The sequence below is a fragment of the Panthera tigris genome, chromosome B3 (genome assembly GCF_018350195.1).
Source record: "Panthera tigris isolate Pti1 chromosome B3, P.tigris_Pti1_mat1.1, whole genome shotgun sequence".
Taxonomy (NCBI): domain Eukaryota; kingdom Metazoa; phylum Chordata; class Mammalia; order Carnivora; family Felidae; genus Panthera; species Panthera tigris.
In genome coordinates, this window is record NC_056665.1 from 145,340,996 (window position 1) to 145,362,026 (window position 21,031).

General features: G+C 66.6%; 1 protein-coding gene across 2 annotated transcripts; it reads left to right on the forward strand.

The window, feature by feature from the left end:
* Positions 1-2,745: 2,745 nt before the first annotated feature.
* On the forward strand, positions 2,746-20,731 carry ADSS1 (adenylosuccinate synthase 1). 2 transcript variants are annotated; one of them, XM_042990710.1, is made up of 13 exons: positions 2,746-2,983; positions 10,418-10,520; positions 12,717-12,779; positions 13,505-13,555; positions 13,870-13,936; positions 14,660-14,767; positions 14,869-14,950; positions 15,710-15,836; positions 16,409-16,563; positions 17,986-18,110; positions 18,905-19,002; positions 20,107-20,256; positions 20,338-20,731. In XM_042990710.1, the coding sequence occupies exons 1-13, from the start codon at positions 2,789-2,791 to the stop codon at positions 20,388-20,390; spliced, it is 1,377 nt and encodes a 458-aa protein (XP_042846644.1). In that variant the 5' UTR covers positions 2,746-2,788; the 3' UTR covers positions 20,391-20,731. The 2 variants fall into 2 exon arrangements, with proteins under 2 accessions (XP_042846644.1, XP_042846645.1); XM_042990711.1 differs by lacking the exons at positions 2,746-2,983; positions 10,418-10,520; positions 12,717-12,779; positions 13,505-13,555; positions 13,870-13,936 and adding an exon at positions 14,504-14,522.
* Positions 20,732-21,031: the final 300 nt, after the last annotated feature.

Below are 21,031 nucleotides of genomic sequence, written 5' to 3' on the forward strand. Positions count from 1 at the left end.
GCCCGAGCAGATGGTAAACACCACTGAGGGCGGGTGAGGCGAGTAGGGCTCTTGGGGGCAGAATTCATGTACACATGGCTCACCCGCTGTGGGTGTGTAATTCAGTGACTTTTCAGCAGATGCACGAGACGTTCAAGCACCAAGATCCTATTCTAGAATATTCCACCATCCCCCAAAAGTTCTCTTAGCGCTCACTCCGCATCCCCCCTCTCCCAGCCCCCAGATCTGCTTTCTGTCTCGTGGATTTGCTTTCTGTGGACCATTCGTATGAACGGAATCCCAATACGTGGCCTTCTGTGACTGCTACGCTCCACATGGCGTGCTCTCGAGACTTCTCCGTGTCGTAGCGTGTGTTGGGACAACACCCCTTTTTCTGGCTGAGTAACACCCCGCCGTCTGGCGGGGCCTCGCCCTGCTCCCCCTTCGTGTGCACGTGTGCACGACCCCACGTTGTTCCGGCGCGAAGCGTTTGCGCGTATCCGCACGCCTGTGTTTGCGCCTACGCGTGCGCTCGTTAGGCTGGGGCTACTGTCCGACGTCTTAGGAAACTGCGGCCCGCCCTCTTCGCCCCTGCCGCATACTGTCTTCACCCCTGCCGTGCAGTCTTGCGCTCAAGGGTACAAGCGTCCTGCAGGCATCTGTGCTGTCTGCGTCCTGGACCACTGTGTATGATGTGGTTCCAGGGTGCCGTGTGGCCCCCGGATGGTGGAAACCCCATGTGGCTGAGCCCGAGGTCACACGGTGAGGCCCCCGGGCTTGCTGACTTGTTCCTCCACCACCCTGGTGACAGGCCCACTGTGCACAGGCCACGGCAGAGGGGATGTGTTCTAATTCAGGCAGGGCCGTGTGACCGGCAGGGCCCCAGCTGTTGGGCCAGGACAGGGCTGTTTATAGAAAAGCCCAACCCCGCCCCCTCCCACCAGGCCCTCTGGCTATTTATAGACCGGGCTTGGGGGAGTCGGTGCCCCTGCCGGACAGGGTTTGGCCCTGCAGACCCCGTGTGAGCCCCCACGCTGTCCCCACTGAGCCCCAGTCTCCCCCAGGAAGGGCTCCAAGCTAGCACCCCCCTTCAGCAGAGAGAAACATCCCCATCTGATGAGACAAGCACATCCCCCTCCCCTCCGTGGCTCCTGTGGCCGTTGGGAAGGCTGGGCTCCTTCTGCAAATGCAAACAACCCTTCCCGCCTTCTCCGTCCCTTCTGCTACAACCATGCCTTTCCGACTTTTCGTGTCTACACAGCCAGTTCCCCTCCCAGCCCCCACTCCCAGAAACACCCAAGCCCCCTGCCACAGCCCCTCCAGGCTGCCCGAGGCCTTGGGCCCCACCCTCAGCCTGCTCTGCCTGGCCTTCCAGAAGGCAGCCCGCCTGCCCCTGCGCTGCCAGCCGGGGCAGAGGGGGGCTGTCGCCCAGGGGGCCAAGGACGGGAGGCCTGCCCCTCGCGCCCCACTTGTACCTGCACCCTGGTGTTTGCCCCACAGCAACTCCGGGAGGAGGAACCGCCGGTGTCCCCGTGTGAGAGAAGAGGGTCTGGGCCGCGGAGGGATCCCAGCCAGGACCCCAGCAGGGGGTGGGCCGAGGAGGGGACAAACGAGGGGCAGGTTGGCAGTGCGGTCGTGAGCTGGGACTCTCTGTGAGTGACTGTGTGGCAGCCAGAGTCTGCTCTCTCTTCCTCCATGGGAGCTCTGGTCCCCCCGCCAGAATCCACGGAGCCCGGCGCTCCCTGAGCCCTGGCCACAGGTTAGTTGCTGGGCTCTGGGGGCCTCTGTACTGAGACTGCCCCCCCCCCCCGCCGGCCCCAGAGGGAACAGGGTGAGAGGCTAACGGCGTGCTCCTGCCCCCCCTCCCGGGGTCCATCCCTGGCCCCATCTCCCACTGGGGTGAGCCATGCCCAAACCCGAGTCCACTCAGGATGTGGCGCGTTCCCGGGGGGGCCACGTAGGGCACCCAGCTGGGAGCACGGGAGCCCAGCAATGGGATGCAAATCCCGTCTGGAAACCCAGTCCCTGCACAGGCTGGGCCAGGAAAGGTGTCTCGAGTGGAGCCTCTCGGAGACCCTGGCCGTGTGGGGGTTGGCCAGCATCCCTGGCTGTTTCTCGGCTGGCCAGGTGACCCTACCATCGCGGGTCCTGTGTCCCTGGACTCTCGGGCCCTGCGGACCAGAGGCAGCACAGCCCGAGTGGGGCCTGTCTGCCCCGTGCTGGACGCCAAGCCCCTGAGAGCATGCGTGGGTGTGCTGGGGGAGGGGACAGCCGCGCGCTCTCTCTTTGGCCACCAGAGTGCGCGCTTGGGTCCAGGGACCCAGGTTCACCTCAGGGCAGGTGCGCTGCAAGCCCCCAAGATGCAGCCCCCCCCCGCCCCCAGGTGCGGTGTGAGGACACGGCTCCCCTTTTACAAGCCGCACCCCCACCCTGGAGAGGGCCCCCCAGAGTCGCTAAAGCCCTGAGGTCGGAGGCTGGTGGGGAGCCGGTGGGAGGGCTCCCCAGGCCCCTCTCGGAGCCGGAGCGCAGATGTCCCCATCCGCCTTCCCGAGGGAGAAACCCGGACCGCGCAGCGCTCTCGCGGTCGTTGTGCCCCCACCTCCATGAGTAAGCGTCCGCGGCCCAACTCGGCTCCCCGGTGGTGGCTGGGCGGGCGGGGGGCGGGACCCGGCGGCCTGGAGGTCACCGAGAGGCGCCGCCGCACCGGCCAGGCCCGCCCCCGGCCCGCCCCCTGCCCCGGGCCGGCTCCTTTTAATGGTGCGGCGGCCGGGCCCTCCCGTGGCCCAGCGCAGCCGAGGACCGCACCAGCATGTCGGGAACCCGAGCCTCCTCCAATGACCGGCCCCCCGGCTCGGGCGGCGTCAAGCGGGGGCGGCTGCAGCAGGAGGCGGCGGCCACCGGCTCCCGGGTGACCGTGGTGCTGGGCGCGCAGTGGGGGGACGAGGGCAAAGGCAAGGTGGTGGACCTGCTGGCCACGGACGCCGACATCATCAGCCGCTGCCAGGTGCGGGGCCCCCCCCCCAGCACACCCCCCCCCCTCCCCACGCCCGGGGACCCTCTCCTCCCGCGCCCTGACCTGGCCACGCCTCCTAGATACCTTCCCTTCCTGGACACCCCGACCCTCGCACACGCACACACTCCCCCCCCCCCGCCCCCTCCCCCAGGGACCGCCTCCCCCGCCCAGCCCCACCCCTTAAGGCCGGGGCCAGGGCAGAGCTATAAATACAAGTGCTGAGTTGGGGACACTCGATCCTCATGGGGTGGGGTGGGGTGGCGCCCCCAGCTTCTGTCTGGTTTGAGACACCCTCCCTTCTCATCCCGTCTGGGTCTGGCACAGGGCCGGCCAGCGGGGTGGCCCTGGGGCATCAGCCAAGAGGAGGCAGAGGCAAGGGCGGGACAGGGGGCCGGGGCCAGGACCCGGAGGAAGAGGGACCAGGGGCAAGGAGGGTCCCGGCCAGACTCAGGGGGAAAGGGAGGGGCCACGGACGGCTGGCCAGGGTGACCCAGGGGCTGGCGGCGCCAGCGGGGAGCCAGACACGGGCTCTGTCCCCAAGGGCCCCGGGTGGCCACTGCCAGCTATGGGCTCCCTCGGAGCCACTGCCCCTGTACCAGAGCGAGAGCCACGCTGCTGACCGGATAATTAGAGCTCAGGGCACAGACGGGTGGGCTTTACGCTTCGTGCTTTGGCTCTGCTGCGGTTTGGAGCCCAGAAACGCTGCTCCATGTGGGGAGGGGACACCCCTGAGCTCCTCTGCCTGGTCCGTAGCCTTATCCCCTGGCCCCTGCCGGGAGGGCTCGGGCTGGGGCATGCCCCCGGGGAAAGGGTGAGCCCGACGCTTGGCTCTCGGCACACGCCAGCCGCTCTCTGTGCCCACTCCTGTGCCCTCCGGGCAGCGGGTTCCCGGAAGGTGCTTCCTGGGATCGTGAGAGGCCCCCACCCTCCGTGCCCTGAGCCCGGCCAGCGAACCCATTCCTGTCCCCCTGCTCCTGGGCACATGGCGCCACGGCCCTCCGTGTAACCTGCCGGCCCCGGTGAGCCTCACGCGTCTGTCTGTGGCCCGTCTCCCTCCTGAGGAGACTGGGGGCCTTTGTGGGCTCTCCTCGTCCTGGAAATGGTTCTGGAGTGGGGCCTCCCTGCTCTGCCACCTGGGTCAGCAGGCCAGGCCCTGCCCTCTCCCGTCCATCACTAGTAAGAGTCCCGGACGGGACCAGCCACGGGCAGAGCAGGCTGGCCCCCATCTGACTTCTCACACAGAGATCACCCGCGTCTCTGCCTGTAGGAGCCCCAGCGCCCCCACCCCACCCCCCTCCAGCCTCCTGACAAGCTGGGAAAGTGAGGCCTGGAGAAGTTGAGGAACGGGAATAAGCAGCACGCGTGGGCCCCCGCGTGTACCACACACCCGTGGAGACGGCCCTGGCGTCCGGCTGCATGCTGAGGCACCAGCCTCTGCCCTGGGGAAGGCTGCCTCTCACTCAGGGTGCGAACACACGAAGCCCAAAGTCACGGCCACCGGGTGCACAGAGCCACACGGAGCCGTGACCCCGGGAGCCAGGCAGCACGTGGGAGCGAGGGGCCCGGGGAAGCGGGCGGCGGGCACGTGCAGCGGGCAGAGCGGGCCGGGCCAGGAGTCCCGTCTGGGTGGCTGCCTGGAAGGACTGAAGCCGGCCAGCCCCAGTGACCAGAAGGGTCACCTGGCCTGTCACTTGGGCCCGGGGCCGTCTTGCGGGGGGGCTGCTGACTGGCGCCACCCTGCCTCTGCTCGGCGGGGAAGCCCTCTGCGGCCCTCGTGGTCTGAGGCCGCCTGCACCCCCACCGCTGTCCTGTTTCTCTCCCACCCGTCGTGTGGGGCCCGTGGTCGGCGCCCCAGGACTCCCCCACGACCTTCCTTACTGTCCGGGGTCTCAGGCTTGGCTTCCTCCCGCTGCTGTTTTCCGTGCCACTTGAACACTGAACAGACGCCTCGCGCCCGCCTCTGTGCCCTCCCAGCCTTCACGCCCCGGCCCCCGCAGTGCCTGGTCCGCGCCCAGCGTTCTCGGCTGGGGGTGCTGCTTTGGGTCCCCCGGGGCCTCCCTTTGCTCTTGGCGGGGCGGGCTCCCTCTGGACCGAGTGACAACAGCCCCGGGGGCCTCTGCTCTCTGTAGCAAGTTCACGTGTTCCCCCTGTGAGCTCTGCTGGCCCCTCCTACGAGCCCCCACACCTCCTCGAGACCTCCTCCGGGGTCCCTCTTTCAGCGTCCTTCCTGCTGCTTGATCCCACCCCCAGCCTGGACTCGGCCCCAGGCCCACAGAGCCAGGGGCTCCCGCTCAACCCTCCCTCCACCTCCCAAGTTACTTTGGTCAGAAGGCTGTGGGGCCCCCTGCCCAGGACCGCCAAGGTCAGGATTTAAAATTCCCTCCTTCCAGCTTCGGTGTAAACGGGGCTCCGTGTGTGACGTGCTCAGTACGAGCGAGGGTGCTGTGCTGGGTCTCTCGGTTTCCACTGGTCCAGCCAGTCACTTCCTGGGAAGGGCCGGGGGCCTCGAGCGGTGGTGGAAGGTCTGGTGTTGCACACGGTGGCCTCAGTGGTTGAGGGGCCACGCCCTGCGGCTTGTTGGTGCTCGGGGACCCCTCTCCCCGGGGGGGTATCAGGAGACACCTCACCTCGAACCCCAGGCGGGCCGGGGCCCTCCACAGGGACGGGGGCCGGGAGCGCCCGGGGTTGCTTCCAGAAGCGGGCCTCCCCTGCAAGTCTGCATCCTCTGACGGCACTGACCACCCAGCGGCGGCTCTGGAGGGCCACCCCCCCAGGTTACACAGCCCCCTCTGGCCCCGGCAGGTGAGGCCTGCCTACCCACCTCGAGCCCAGGACCTCCCTCCTCCCAGGCCCCACCCGGAGCCTCACTGAGCAGAGGGCAACTCTTTGTTTGGGTTGAATGAGTGAACGAGTGAAGGAGCTTGCCTGCGGCAGGCAGACAGAGAAGGGGTGAAGCTGCGCACGGGAGGGTGAACCGGGTTTCTCCCCCACGGGCGGGGCTGCGGCCGCCAGCGTCTCCCCCTGAGGGCCGGCCCCTTGCCGCGTGTCGTGCAGAAGCCTGATAAAACCTGGCTCTGCAGCCCAGGACCCAGGCCCACACCCAAGCGGACCCCAAGCACTCTGGGGGCAGGCCGGGAGGGGCCCCGCAGCCTCTGAGGAGCTGCCCCCACCCCCACCCGCCCCTGCTCACCTCCCTGCTCACTCCCTCCCTTTGTCCACTTGTCGGGCACTTGGACCAGGGCTGGGGACCGACAGGGGCGGTGCCCGTCCAGAGTGAGCCGGACTGGGAGGCAGGCTCTGGCTGCAGGGATGGGGGCGAGGCTGTGTGAGAAACACAATGAGGGACGTCGGCAGGGAGAAGAGGCCTGGGGCCCTCAATGCTGATGATGGCGGGGGCCGGGAGGAGGGGGCTGCATCGCAGGGCAGATGGCCAGGCTGGTGCCTCCCCAGGAACCGGGGCTGAGGGCTCGCTGTGGCCAAACGAGCCGTCCAGAGCAGCGTGGGGACCCGGGTAGCTGGGGGTTCAGAGAGAACGGGAGGAGTGGTGGCTGAGCAGGTCGTAGGGGTCGGGCCCTGGCAGGTCAGAGGTCAGCGGGGTGCTGGGGCCAAGGGCTGGCGAAAGGGGGCAGGGATGGGGACGGATGCTGGACGGCAGCGGTACACGTGTGGGTGACAAGTCCCCCTCCATAGGGCGGCCACGCGGAGCCCCGTGGGTGTGGACTGTCGCGGCCAGGAGGGGTGCGGAGAGGCACCGGCGGCCGGGCAGGGGTGGTGTGGGAGAAGGAGCAGCCACAGCGCCGGGGGTGGGGGTGACGTCCCAGGAGCATCCTCTCCCCTTCACACTGCCCCCCCCCCGTACGCTCCCAGCCCTCCCCCCCCCCCCCCCGTTGCCTCCGAGGAGGTGACATCCCTGAACAGCAGATGGTCCCTCTGATCCGGCAGAGCCCGCCCCTCAGCGTTCCCAAGGCCCGCGGGCGCCAGACCAGACTTGGGCACCGGGGCCTGCTCTTCAAAGGGCCGGCTGCCCGCCCAGGGGAGCTGCAGAGGCAGGTCCGTCAGGCCGGAAATGGCCCCCAGGGGGTCAGCGGGGGCCTCCTGGAGGGAGGGGCCGAGGGCGCCAGAAAAATGGCTCCCACGGGCTCTCTGTCCCCCAGGTTCGGGGGCCTGGTGGGGACCCGGCGCGGGCTCTCAGGGCTGCACAGCCTTGAGATGCCAAGGAGGGTGGCGGAGGGCACACGGGGCGGGGCCCGCTCTCTAGATGGGGCAGGAGAGGGGTCTGCGCTGTACGGCCCACGGCCGCCACTCGCACTCTAAGCCCAGGCGGCCCCGTGGAGAGGCTCCCTGCGGGGCCTGGGCCCCGCCTTTGCTGGGCTCCTGCAGGGATGGGAAGGTCAGATCTGGCCAGACTCCCTAGCGGGCCAGCCGTGGCCTTGGTTCTGCTCCTGTGTCCAGGAGTGAGAAAGCCCCCCTTTCTTAGATCTCTTCCTCCAGGGAGGCAGCTGGCAGGGGTGTCCAGGAGTGACCAGACAGGCTGGGCGGGGGCAGTGGGACTGGAGCTCTGCCCGACCTGAGGCTCGAGCACAGAGGGAGGACCCGGAGGCAGGCAGAGCCCCCTAAGGCCGCCCCGAGCCCTGCCTCTGTGCCCAGCTCCCACCTGACTGGCCAGCCCCCCAGGGGCACAAGGAAGGGTGAGGCCAGCTTCAGGCAGTGGAGTCGAGGTCTGGGAATCCCACCCCCCACCCCGGCCACCCTGAGGTTCGGAGTGGTCCTCGCTCACCCCCCCAGGGCAGAACCTGCCCCCTGGGACAGGGAGGCCGAGAGGGGCCGCCCAAGAGGCAGTCCCCACGGAGGCGGCCAGGCCGGCCACGTGTCCTCACTCGTCTCGCTGGACCCTAGACAAGCTCCTCCCTCCAGGCGGTTTTCCAAATTCGGCCGTAGTGTGTGGGGCTGCACCCTCAGCCCGACGGCCCCCTGGCCCACCCATCCTGGGGCCTGCGGACTACAGACGGCGCCTGGGCCACCACCTGAGGAGGGCAGGTGGGGTGTTCCTGCCCCGACCTCACCAGCGGCCTGCATGTGACCTGGGGGAGGACAGACTGGGGCGGCTCTGGGACAGTCCCCCTGGAGCTCTCAGAAACAGGCCCCGGGCGCGGCCTCCTGGGGCTAGCTTCTGCCCCCCGGGAGAGGACTATGGCCTGACGCCTGGGCCCTGCAGCTGGCAGCAGTCACCTGACGCCCACTGGCCCACGACGGCCTGTGCCTGTTCCTAGGTACCCGTGTTTACCGCAAACAAAGGTGGGGGTGTGCGTGAGGAGCTTCTGTGTGTGTGTGTGTGTGTGTGTGTGTGTGTGTGTGTGTCCTGGGGCCAGCTGACCCTGGTGCTGGGCACGGGGAGAGTGGGGAGGGAGGGGGGGTGTCTGGGCCCAGCTGGGGCAGGCAGGAAGTGGCCACGGGGGGGCAGGCGTCTGCAGAGAGGCAGTGGGGCCTGCGTCCAGCCCAGCCTGGATCCTGCTGCGGTCACTTCTCTGGGGACCTCAGTGGCCCCATCTGCCAGTGGAGACCACACCCCCGGGCGCCCCTCCTGTGGCGGCAGTTGTGACGGGGCATGAGCGTCCAGTGCACGTAGACGTGTGCAGGGGCCTGTGTGAGGGGTCAGCACACAGGTGCCAAGGCCGGGGCAGAGCAAGGACGGCCTGTGCCTCTGGGGCCGAGCCCTCTGCCCCCGCTCCCCTCCCCCACCACCGGCCCGCCAGCATCTGCTGTCTTCATGCCCCTTCCCTGTCTCCTCTGGAGCAGCCCACCCGGGTCACCTCCCAGCACCGTGTCTGTCCTGAGCCCCCTGCGGCCTGGTGTTGTCCTCCTGCCCTTGCGCGTGGGACACCCCCCTGGGCTCCCAGGCCCCCACTGCCCCTTCACCCTTCCTGTCTGCTCCCCACAGGGCAGCCCATCCCTTTCCACCATCATTTGCCGGGAGCCTGCGGTCCGTTCCCACAGCCACCGGCCTTCAAGTCCCAGGGCAGCTCGGCCCCTGCCGGCCTCAGCACCTGGGGACACGGCCCGGTCCTGGGTCGTGGTGACCCCAGGGGTCTGTTAGAGAGGGTCCTCCACACCGTGTCCGGGCAGCAGCAGACCCAGAAAGACCATCCACATGCACTAAATAAGCGGGGTGCTGGGGAGCCGGGGGGGCCCCACGTGGAACTGCTTTCTCGCAGGGCCGTGTGGGACAGTCGGTACAGCTCACAGGGGTGAGTGGGGGTGGAGGGCGCGTGGGAGTCCGGGAGATGCGCTAGGGCACTGATGCATGATGGGAGGCGCAGGAGGGAAAGCTTCTGGCCGGGGGGGTCTCCAGTGTCTGCCCCTCGCTGCCCCCAGGCTCCCGGCCGTGCCCCCCCACCCCCCACCCTGGGCTGTGTGTGGAGGGACTGGAAGGAGCAGGTACTCTTGGTAGGCAGGTGGGGGGAGGGGGCTGCTGGCATCCAGACCCGCCTGGGGCGGACAAGACCATGGCCCCCGCCCCCCCCCTCTTCGCAAGGCTGGAGCACAGCGGGCCGGCAGGGAGAGGCCCGATGGATAAGCCTGTGTTTCTGCGGAGATTAGGGCAGGAAGGCGGGTGAGGCGGGGCACCGGCCAGCAGGCTTCCCGCCCCAGGGGCCGCCGGGGTGCCCACAGTGCCCTCTGCTGGTGGGAACAGGAGGCTGGGCCTCCCTCCTGGGGCTTGGCCTCCCCTGGCTTGGCCACCCACCCCAGCCAGTCCGAGCCCACCGTCACCTCGGTGTCCCCAGAACAGGGCTGGCCTCGGAATTGTTTTTTCCTTTTCATTCTTCGATGGGAGGCACAGGCCTAGAGGGCGGGAAGGGAGGGGCCCCTGCTAAGGGGGTGGGAGCAGTGGCCCCGCTGACCAATGACTGCACCTGTGCCTCACCCAGCCCCGGAGGTGGGTACCAGGGTCCGCCACCGCAGAGCTCGAGCTGTGGGGGCCTGTCTGGGTTTGCGCTTCCTGGGAGGGTTGGCCCCTCATTCCCGCATCAGAGGAGACACCCAGAGAGGGTCACAGGTGGGGCGGAGTTATAAGCACCTCTGGGCGACCTCTGCCAAGCCAGCCTCCTAGGGGCCTGCCCACGAGGGGGGTCCTGGGGGGCTGGGGGGACCGGCTGGGCCAGCCCCTCTCCAACCCAGTCCCCCGGCCAGGCCCCCGCACCTCATCCGAGGAGTGGGTCACCAACCCGATGCACCCCAGACCCGGATCAGAGCCACCCGCCACACCAGAGTCCCCAAGTCCAAGTGTGGACAGTGTCCCGTGCACCCTGGGGGAGGCAGCCCCCAAGCACCTTGTCTGCAGCCGGTCCAGAGTGAGGCTGGCAGGCCCTCCCAGGGAAGGGCCAAGCCCTGAGGCTCCCGCACATTCAGCCGGGTCTCTGTTCCCAGGGCGGAAACAACGCGGGCCACACGGTGGTGGTGGACGGCAGGGAGTACGACTTCCACCTGCTGCCCAGCGGCATCATCAACACCAAGGCCGTGTCCTTCATCGGTGAGTGTCCGCCGTGCCCAGCCGCCAGCCTGGGGTCCCGAGAGTGCCGGCAAGATGGGCCCGGGGTGCCACGTGGGGCTGGGCCAGACGGAGAGGGGGCGGCGGGAGGCCCGTCCGGGCCGCAGGGACCAGCACGTTTGTGACTGTGGGCGTGAACGTGAGCGTCTGCACGCCTGCACGTGTGTGAGTGTGACAGCAAGTGTGCCGTGTGGATGGGGACGTGCACGTGTGCAGGCAAGCGTGTGTGCGCGTTCGTGGAGGCCCAGCCTCCTCACCACCCGCTCCCCACAGCACGGCTCGCCCTCAGGGCCGGGACCTTCGCGGCCCTTCCAGGACTGTGGGGTCTCCTGCTCTGTGTCTCTTTGTCTCTGTCTGCCTCTCTTTCTCTCCCCGCCCTCCCGGCCACTGGGCTGGACTGCCTGTCCTGCCCTCAGCTCTTAGCCTGAGCCCCCCTGCCCCGGCCAGGCCCCCCGGGACGCCCTCCCACGGTGTCCAGGACTTTTCCTCCGGCTCCTTCCACGACTTAGCAGGACCTCACTGGTGACGTATCCGCCCCTCCCCGGTTGGGAAGTGAAGTCTGCAGCTGCGTGTGAGCCCAGTGAGGGCACAGTGTCGGGGAAAAGAAGGAACGTGTGGGCTGAGGGGCTGTGTGTGGTCAGGCGAGGCTGGGCAGAGGAGAGGGCTGCAGGACTGCCGACTCGGGTGCCCTGCAGGGGCCGAGGACAGCCCGGGGACAACCCGCAGGCTGAGGCCCTGCTGCAGCCAGGCCCCGGGCCCCACTTGGCGGGAAGCAAGGCCAAGGAGGCACTGCTTCATCGGAGGAGCTCTGCCTGCCGCTGAGGAGCTGGGGCGGGCGGGGGCCAGCAGCCGGACCCCAGGCTGGGTGGTCACCGGGCAGCACGGCAGGGCTCAGCCCAGCCACCGGCGTGCTTCGGCAGGGGCAGAACGTGCCAGAGCTCACACAGCTGCCCCTCAGCTTGCGACATTGCCTGGGCCCCTGCCACGCGGTCATCTCAGGACGCCGTGGCATTTAGGTGACCTTTTGTACTGGGCACGGACCGCATAGTCTCGGAGCCACTCCCATCTGGACCTGTGTCCCGTCTCCCTTGGCCGAGCCCGTGCCACCGCCAGCCCTGGCGGGGACCGGGCCAGGAGGGGTTCCTCATGGGAAGGCAGCAGGTGTCCCAGCCCCACTGCCTCTGGTCTAAGAGGAAAGGGCTTGCGTTTCACGTCGGACCCCACACCAACGCGCCATGTGACCTGGGGCCAGCCACCTTCCTACTCTGGGCCTCGGTCCCTGCCCGTGTAAAGCATGTATGTGGATCCCACTCCAGCGTCGTATGGCTAGGGAAGGCTCGGCTCCCCGGAGGCCCCGGTCGGGTCCGGGCACGGTTGGGGCTGCATTTCTCCCGCTTTTCCGCTGCTCAAATCAACCCTGGCAGCTTTACTGAAGTGTAATCTACGTGCTGTGAAATTCGCCACAGTCGCGCAGCCGCCACCACAACTCAGCCCTAGGACGCTGTCATCACTCCAAGAGGCTCCCTCACGCCCCTGGCTGGAGCCCTGCCCCCGCCACAGCCACCACTAAACGCTGTCCGTCCCTGTAAACGCTCCGTGCTGGCTTTTGTCTTGCTCGGGCCCTGTCGTCTCTACCGTGATAAATACGTAGAACGTAAGCTTCCCCTCTTGGCCACCTTCAGGCACAGGGCTCAGCGCACGAAGCACGTGTACACTGTAGCGCACCCACCGCCATGGTCCGTTTCCAGAACTTTCCATCTTCCCAGCCTGAGGCTCTGTCCCCATTAAACATTCACCCCCAGCCCCTGGCACCCCCTTTTACTTTCTGTCTTTGCGATTCTGACTCCTCTGGGGACCTCGTGTGAGTGGCCACACTGTGTGGGTCCTTTGGGAATGGGCTGTTGCACTCGGCGTCGTGTCCCCGCGGTCCGCGTGCGTAGCAGGTCCGAACGTCCTCCCTTCATACGGCTGCGCAGGCTCCCAGCGCGGCCAGAGCCCAGTCTGCTTCCCGCTCACCGCGTCCGGGGCCCGGCTTCGCGAACACGGCCGCTGGGAGCGTGAGCGCGCACGCTTGATGACGCTCTCACCCCACTTGCCGTGAGCGCGCACGCTTGATGACGCTCTCACCGAATTCGCCAGGGTCTGCCATTCAATCCAGTCTCCTGTCGTGTGTTGCAGGCAATGGGGTGGTCGTCCACTTACCCGGCTTGTTTGAAGAAGCAGAAAAGAATGAGAAGAAAGGTGGGTCCGCGTCCCCACGCGCTCACCCTGGCCCGGCTCTGGGGTGGGGGCTCCCCGACTCGGCCGGGCCCCCACCCGCCTCCTGCTGGCCTTGCACCTGCAGAAAGCCGGACTTCGCTCCAGGACGCACAGAGCAGGGCGGGCTAAGGCCCCAAATTGGCTGTGGGCCCCAGTGTTTGTAAGGTGCTTTCACGACACGGGGGACAGGTGGCCCTGGAGCGTCACATCCAGGAAGTCAGGGAAGGGCCCTGGGACCTGGAGTTTGCTGGAGCCCCCCAGCCAGGACTGGGGACCGCTGGGCCCGCCACGCCTGCAGGCAAGGATGTGGTTTCCGGAGGCAGGAGGCAGAGAGGGGCTAGAGCGAGGCCACCGGCCAGGTGTCTGGGCAACTGCGCCCCGTGACGGTTGTCTAGAGGCCGCAGCCCTGAGACCCTGATGGGGTCCGAGGAGGAAGCGTGCCTCGGCCTCAGGGCTCGAGTTCAGGGCAGGAGCCAGAAGAGTCAACGGGAACCTGACCCTGGGCCGTGAGCAGCAAGAAGTGACAGGACGGAGGCCCCGCAGGGAGATGTGGGGGGCGTCCCGGGTGGGGCGGGAGATTCCGGGGCCCTCGGCGGGGAGAGAGGCCAGGAGGGGAGGGCACACCCCTGGTGACCTCTGTGGACTCGCCCTGGGAGGGAGCTGGGCCAGCTGCCCCTGAGGGCTGACCGCCTGCCCCGTGGCCGCAGGTCTGAAGGACTGGGAGAAAAGGCTCATCATCTCTGACCGCGCCCACCTGGGTAAGCTCCACCCACCTGCCACGTGAGCGATGACGCGGCCGCGGCCCTCCTCCCCGGGACGCTGGGCCCCGTAGCTCCACGGGGCCTTCTCGAAAACTTGAAGGTGGGCAGTGGGTGGGGGTCACTGTTCCCATTGACAGATGGGGAAGCTGAGGCCCGAGGGACTCACGGTGACGCGTGAGTCTGGGCGGCGGCCAGATCCTAGTATGTCCCCTTTCAAACTGGACCACCTGTCCCGGGCGGCTGGGCTTGCGCAGGCGAGGCCCTTAACCCTGTGTCTGTCTCCCCCTGGGGACCCTGGCCTGGCCGGGCAGTGTTTGACTTTCACCAGGCGGTGGACGGGCTGCAGGAAGTACAGCGACAGGCGCAGGAGGGGAAGAAGTGAGTGTCTCCGGGGGGCTTTCGAGTCTGGGGGCCCTGGGGTGTGCGGAGAGGGGGCCGAGGTCCACTGGAAGCCACCGGGACCGCTGGTGCCCCGGCCCCGCCCCGCCACACACACACACACACACACACACACACACACGGGCCACCACTTCACCGCGGCGCCCAGACCCTCGCCCCACCAGCACCAACGGCTGTCTCCCTGGCCTCCAAAGATCCTCGCGAGAGTGTGCCAGCGGCTGGCTCTCAAAGTCAGGACGGGGTGAGGCAGTGGCCGTCCTGCCTCGTCACGTGGCATGCTCACTTGCCGCACGTGTGCACGCAGGTACGCGCACGCCTACCGCGCGCGCTCACACGCAGGTACAGCAGGTGGCAGTGCTGAGCGTCCCGTCGGCCGAGCCCGGGGCAGACACGCAGGGCAGCAGCCTCAGTGCCCCGCAAGAGGGAAGCCGGGGCCGAACGCAGACAGGATGTCTTAGAGCCAAGGCCTGGGACGAGGGGAGGGTTAGGGCTGGCCCAGGACCACCTTCCAGGGCCCCAGCCCCTCCCCACACCCCCATCCTGGAGAGGCGGCCCCAGACTCCAGGTGCTACTGCTGGGAAGCGCCCCTGCCAGCTCTACCCTTTTTGTAGGGGTGCAAACCGGGGTCTAGGGGTGCCGGCCCGGGGCCCCCAGCAGGCTGCGGGCCGGGCTCCCTGTGTTCACGGCCGCCCCATCTTCCAGTATCGGCACCACCAGGAAGGGGATCGGACCTGCCTACTCCTCCAAAGCGGCCCGCACGGGCCTCCGCATCTGCGACCTCCTGTCGGACTTTGATGAATTTTCCGCCAGGTACCCAGACGTCCGCAGCCCAAGGGGGGGACCGTGGCTGGTGAGGAGGGGCGCGGACACCCAGGCGGGGCGAGGGGTCGCAGTCACTGTCACCCCTGCAGATTCAAGAACCTGGCTCACCAGCACCGGTCCATGTTCCCCACCCTGGAAGTGGATGTTGAAGGTCAACTCAAAAGGCTCAAGGTAGAGCAGGGACCCCTGGCACGGCGGGCAGCCTGCCAGAGGCGCGACGCCCTGTCTGACGTTCACGGAACGCTCGCAGCGCACGCTGTCACAGGGCATTCTTATGGGGCGGCTGGCCTTCTTAGGGACCTCGGGCCAGCCAGGTCAGGAGGGTCCCCTCGGGAGGCCGGGGGATGCTTGGGCCCCTCGCTTTCCCACAGGGCAAGTTTCCCAGGATGCACTGGAGAAAGAGGCTGTCCCCGTCCTATTTGGGGCATGAGGTATAGGGGGCCTTGCTGACTCACAGAGGGGCAGCATGGGGTCAGGGACAGGATGAGGAGAGCACAGAGCCCTTCCAGAAGTTTCCAAGGCTGGGATCTTGGCTCCTTCCAGTCCTTGCTGGAGGCTGTGAATGAGGACAGGGACAAACCGATGAGGATGCCAGTCACGTTGGATTAGGGCCCACCACAGTGACCTCAACGTAATCTCCTCTTTAGAGGCCTGTTTCCAAACGCAGTCACATTCCGAGGGGCCGGGGGCCAGGACTCGGACAGATTAACTGGGGGGACACAGTTCAGCCCATGACAGCAGGAAGAGGCTCGTGAGAGTCGCAGATAAGACTCAGGTGGGGCCAGGGGCTGTTCCAGGTCTGGGGACAGGTTGGCAGGTCAGGACCCTCGCGGGAAAGGAATGTACTGGAAGGATCGGGCTGTCAGACGGGGCTGGAGCTGGACGGACGTGGCCTGGTCCCCCGCAGCCTCCCTCTGCCTCCCCCCACAGGGCTTTGCTGAGCGGATCCGACCCATGGTCCGAGACGGCGTCTACTTTATGTACGAGGCACTCCACGGCACCCCCAAAAAGATCCTCGTGGAAGGTGCCAACGCAGCCCTCCTTGACATTGATTTCGGTAGGTCCCCAGCCCAGCTGCTCCCAGCGGACCTCCTTTCGTGCCTGCTGGGGACCAGGCTGGCCACTGACGGGACGGGGCGGGGCTCCCCTTGAGGATGATCACGCTGCACCCCCCGCCCCAGTCTTCCTGCTTCAGCTGGGAGGGGGGAAGAGGGAGAGACGATCTAGAAGGAAGGGAGAGTGTCCGGAGCTGGGCCCAGGGCTCCCCGCAAGGCTGGGTACAGCCGGTGCTTCCGGCTGTGTGGGCCCTTGTACATCCTGTCCCGACCCCGTGGCCGCACCCGAGCCGAGGCCACCTGGTACAGCAGGGGAGGCCCCCCACCATCCAAGCTGGGAGCAGCCTTCTTCCTCTGTTCACCCCCAGACTCCTACTTGAGCCACAGCGGCCTGACTCACAGTGCCCTTGCAGGCAGCTCCCCCAGGTTGGTCCCTGAGACCACTGGCCCTGGAGACCCCGCCAAGGGGACTTAGGGGAGGCCGAACCGCCCGCTGTCCTCTGCCAAGAGGCAGCCCCGGGCCGGGGTGATCTGCAGGGGCGGTGGACACCCCCCGTCCGGTTCTGTCTTGCAGGGACCTACCCTTTTGTGACATCATCCAACTGCACCGTGGGCGGCGTGTGCACGGGCCTGGGCATCCCGCCACAGAACATAGGCGAGGTCTACGGCGTGGTGAAGGCCTACACCACACGCGTGGGCATCGGCGCCTTCCCCACCGAGCAGATCAACGTGAGTCCCCAGCCCCCGCGGGGCCTCAGCAGGGGGACACAGAGGCGGTGCGGGGCGCTCCGCGGCGGGGCGGGCAGGGATGTGCAGGGCAAGGGCAGAGGCAGGCAGAGACGAGCGCACAGAAGGTTGCACGCTATAGCGGCCTCGCACCGCGGAAGCTCGTGTCCTCGGGACACACTGCAAGCACGCGGGGGGCCTCAGCCCCCTCAGGGCGCCCCGTGTGGTGCAGCTCAGGGACCGTCAGGAAAACACTGGCCTTTTCTCAGCATGGCCCTGTGCCCTTGGCAGCGAGGGCACAGGCTCTTGTCCCGAGCAGGTGCGTGTGAAGACCGGCGTGGGGAGGGAAGGGTGCCACGTCCAGGAGCAGCCAGGGCTCTCACGGGGCAGGGGAGCAGGGACAGGGATGGGGATCTTGCCCAGAAATAAACCTTGCCCCTGGCGCAAAGCTATAGGGCCAGCTCCCCCTCTGTCCTCGCGGGCCATCGGTGGGGACAAGAGGCTGTCATGCTCCCCACCCGTGTGTTCAGGAGGCATTGAGAACACAACCCCACTGGTCAGCAAGGCCCGATCGGGGAGCCTTAGCTGCAGACACACCTGCCGGGGATGTGAGAACGTGGGAACAACGGGAGAAGCCAGGTGTGAGGAAGGGTTTGTCAGGGGGTGTAATTTCAAGCATTCCCCTGAGGGAAGAGGGAGGGGAGGAGGGAGAGAGGAGGAGGGAGAAAGGGGAGGAAGAAGAGGAGGGAGAGAGATGGGAGAGGAGGAGGGAGAGGAGGGAGAGGAAGGAGGGGAGAGGAGGGAGAGGAAGGAGGGGGGAGGAGGGAGGGGAAGGAGAAGGGAAAGAGAAGGAGGGAGAGGGAGGAGAGAGAGAAGTAGAGGGAGAGGAGAGGGAGAGGAGGGAGAGAGGAGAGGGAGAGGAGGGAGAGAGGAGAGGGAGAGGAGGGAGAGAGGAGGGAGAGGAAGGAGGGGAAGGAGGAGGGAAAGAGAAGGAGGGAGAGGGAGGACAGAGAGAGGAAGAGGGAGAGGAGAGGGAGAGGAGGGAAGAAGGAGGGAGAAGAGAGGGAGGAGGAGGGAGAGAGGAGGAGAGAGAAAGGAGAGAAAGAAGAGGAGGGAGAGAGATGGGAGAGGAGGAGGGAGAGAGGAGGGGAGAGAGAAGGGAGAGAGGAGGGGAGAGAGGAGGGAGAGGAAGGAGGGGAAGGAGGAGGGAAAGAGAAGGAGGGAGAGGGAGGAGAGAGAGAGAAAGAGGGAGAGAAGAGGGAGAGGAGGGAAGGAGGAGGGAGAAGAGGGAGAGGAGGAGGGAGAAGGACGAAGAGGAGGGGAGAAGAGGGGAGGAGGCGGCAGCAGAGAGAGGTGTTGAGCACAGAGGCAGCCAAGTGCGGGCTCCCTTTAGTGGCGCCATGGACCCGCTCTGTTCTCACGCAGGAAATCGGGGACCTGCTACAGAGCCGTGGCCACGAGTGGGGGGTGACCACGGGCAGGAAGAGGCGCTGTGGCTGGTTGGACCTGATGATTCTGCGATACGCGCACATGGTCAACGGCTTCACCGCGTGAGCAGCCCTTCCCGCCTGTTTGTTGCCACAGGGTCTCCCCTTCCCCACGGTGAGGCCGCAGTGGGGGTGACAGGGAGGTCCCCCTGGGAGGCCCCCCTCCCCGAGCACGTCAGAGCCGGCTGAGCACGTGCGCAGCAGGTTACGCCGGCGCACAGGGGCGCACGCGGCCGTCCTCACGGGCACAGTAGGGGCCGGCCTGGGCCTGGCTGGACCCGAGTCAGCGCCTCCGTTAGGTCTGTAGGTTTGGGTCGGGCCGTGGGAGGGGGCCCCCGTCCCCAAGTAGGACCTAGTGCCAAAGCGGCTGCGCTCTGCGCGCCGAGGGCTGAGACACAGAAGCGTGGAAGACGGGGTGTCCGCGCCGGGCACAGAGGCCACCACGGACTCACAAGCACGGGGAGACCCACTGCGAGCCTTCTCGGCCCGGTCCGTGAGGGAGGGAGGAGGGAAACACGGAGGAAGCAGGATGGAGCCCGGGGCCCGGGGCCCAGGGCCCGTGCCGGAAAGAGCTGGCACCCGGGGAGGCCGCCGGTCCCTGGGGTCATGGGGCAGCTGCCCGCAGAGGAGCACTTAGGCGGAGCCATGACGGCGGGCAAAGAGGGCAAGAGCCGCCAGGACGGGGCCCCGGTGGGGGGGCCCTCGAGGTGAGCGGAGCGAGGACGGGCACAAGCCCCACTCCCTAGCCTGTCTGCACCGCGTTTTCCTGGGACCCCCTCATCTTTGTAGAGAAGCAAGGGGCACGGACGAACGGAACAGCTTCTCCAGCGTGCCTCGGTCTGTTGGCTTTTGGACAGGCTGGCCTTAACAAAGCTGGACATCCTGGATGCCCTGGACGAGGTCAAAGTCGGTGTCTCGTACAAGCTGAACGGGAAGAGGATCCCCTATTTCCCAGGTACCGGAAAGATCCGAGGTGGGAAGAGGCTGGAGCAGGGGAGGGTCTGCACGTCAGACGTGCAGAGCGAGCGCCTGTCTCCGGAGCCGGCCAGTCCCGGGCGGGCAGCTGCCAGTCACAGGTTCTCACCCCTGGGGAGGCCTGGCCCCAGGAGAGGGTTGACAGGTGGGAGCCAACCCCGCTGGCCCCAGCCCCCGGGGACACCGAGGCACTGGCTGCCGAGGCCCAGCTCCCGGGAGCACCGGAAGCTCCCGAGCGGCCCGTGTGGCCGACTCTGTGCAAACACGAAGCGGACTGTTCTACCCAGGAAAACACGGTTTTCAGTCAGACCATTGAACACCTGATGGGTTTCTGCTTCCGTGCATCCGTTCTTTTAAAAATCTTTTAAAAAGTACAAAGGCTCATGTTTTCTTGGATCTGTCACTTACGCACCTGGCCGCGCCCCTGCCAGCGACTTCCCGCCTTCAGCTGGGGGTGGGGGGAGTGGCCCTCCCTCGCCTGTGCGCGCGCGCAGACCCGCCACCCACCAGTGCCGCTTGGCTGCGGGGGCTGCGGGTGTCCTCTCGGCCTGTGTGCCCTGGCCCTACTGGTCTCCGACCTTTGAGAGGGCACAGCAGGAGTGTGGTGTGAGTCCAGGGATCCAGGGCCCAGGGGAGCATGTGAAGGAGGACCCTTGCAGTAGACGGCGTGTTCCAGCGCCTTCCGTCAATAAGGGGCGGTCGGCATCTACTGTGAGCCACGTGCCAGGAACCACACAGCTAGAGCGGGGCCCTCGCCCCGGGAACGGGACCCAAGAGTTTTTCAGGAACCCTTCATGCTTCAGGACCCTTAGAATTTCCGAGTGGGGTCCGTGAAGTTCCTTAGCTGAGTCACCAGTGTACGTTCTATCAGAGCACTTAGCAAACCCACGTCTGGGTGGATGTGTCCCCCCTGGTCTGGAAGGGTTACAGCCAGTGTCCTAAAACCACCCTGCAACTCTGAGAACAAACAGGGCTGCCTGCCTTCCTCGCTGCTCAGCCCCACGGCAAGCAGGCCCCTGAATGGGCAGCCTGAGACACCAGCATCTTCGGGACATGGGTCAGCCCCTACCCTTTGTTTCCCCAGCTAACCAGGAGATACTGCAGAAGGTCGAGGTCGAATATGAAACACTGCCTGGGTGGAAGGCGGACACCACGGGCGCCAGGAAGTGGGAGGACCTCCCCCCGCAGGCCCAGAACTACATCCGGTTCGTGGAGAATCACGTCGGAGTGGCAGGTGGGTGCCCGAGCCCCGGCCACCACCCCGCCCTCTCCCTGCCCCAAAACCCTGGGGCTGAGCGACCCTTTTCCCTTTCAGTGAAATGGGTTGGTGTCGGCAAATCAAGAGATTCCATGATCCAGCTGTTTTAGACAAGCAGAGCTGACCCCGGCAGGCCGCAGCGTCCCATCCGGCATCATCAGCCACAAAATCAGCGCCGTAAACTAAGAGTTAGGGAAACAATTTTCTGTACTTTTATATTTCTCTCCAAGCCTTCAGCTCAACCACTGATGTCTACAGTGACTCAAACATCTGACAGCCAGGGCTGTGGACAGTTGTTGTTTGTTTTTTTTTTTAAATCCTGCTATTTAAAATGAGCCCAAGTACTCAAAACAGAGAACTTTTATGGCACGTTAATTGTCACATGGCTGTATGGCCGGTTGGAGCTCAGCAATAAACAAATCTAGTAGCCACTGAATGGTAGTGGTCGGTACATGTCTTGTTCTGTCTCTTCGTTTTGACTTTTAAACTCTAAAAGGTGCTGCTAATGCTTTGCTGTGACGACAGTCTGGGCGGGGGGGGGGGGGGTGGTGCCGCAGGTCTCTGGTGTCATGAAGCCAAGCCGTTTGCTTGCTTAGACGGCAAACTGGAGGGAGCCCGTGTAGGAGAGCCTGCAGCCATCCGATGTTTCGCTAACGGGGGCAGTTAAAGGAGCATCCCCTTGGTCTGGGAGCCCTCCCTGCCCGGGCGGAGGGAGGCCACCAGCAGGCCCCTCTTCACGTCACTTGCAACC

Bases quoted from the DNA above. Each gene is read 5' to 3' on its own strand.
- ADSS1 (XM_042990710.1), top strand. From the start codon at position 2,789: ATGTCGGGAACCCGAGCCTCCTCCAATGACCGGCCCCCCGGCTCGGGC. The intron at 13,556-13,869 runs GTAAGCTCCACC...CTGGCCGGGCAG, and splicing joins CTCTGACCGCGCCCACCTGG to TGTTTGACTTTCACCAGGCG. The intron at 20,257-20,337 runs GTGGGTGCCCGA...TTTCCCTTTCAG, and splicing joins GAATCACGTCGGAGTGGCAG to TGAAATGGGTTGGTGTCGGC.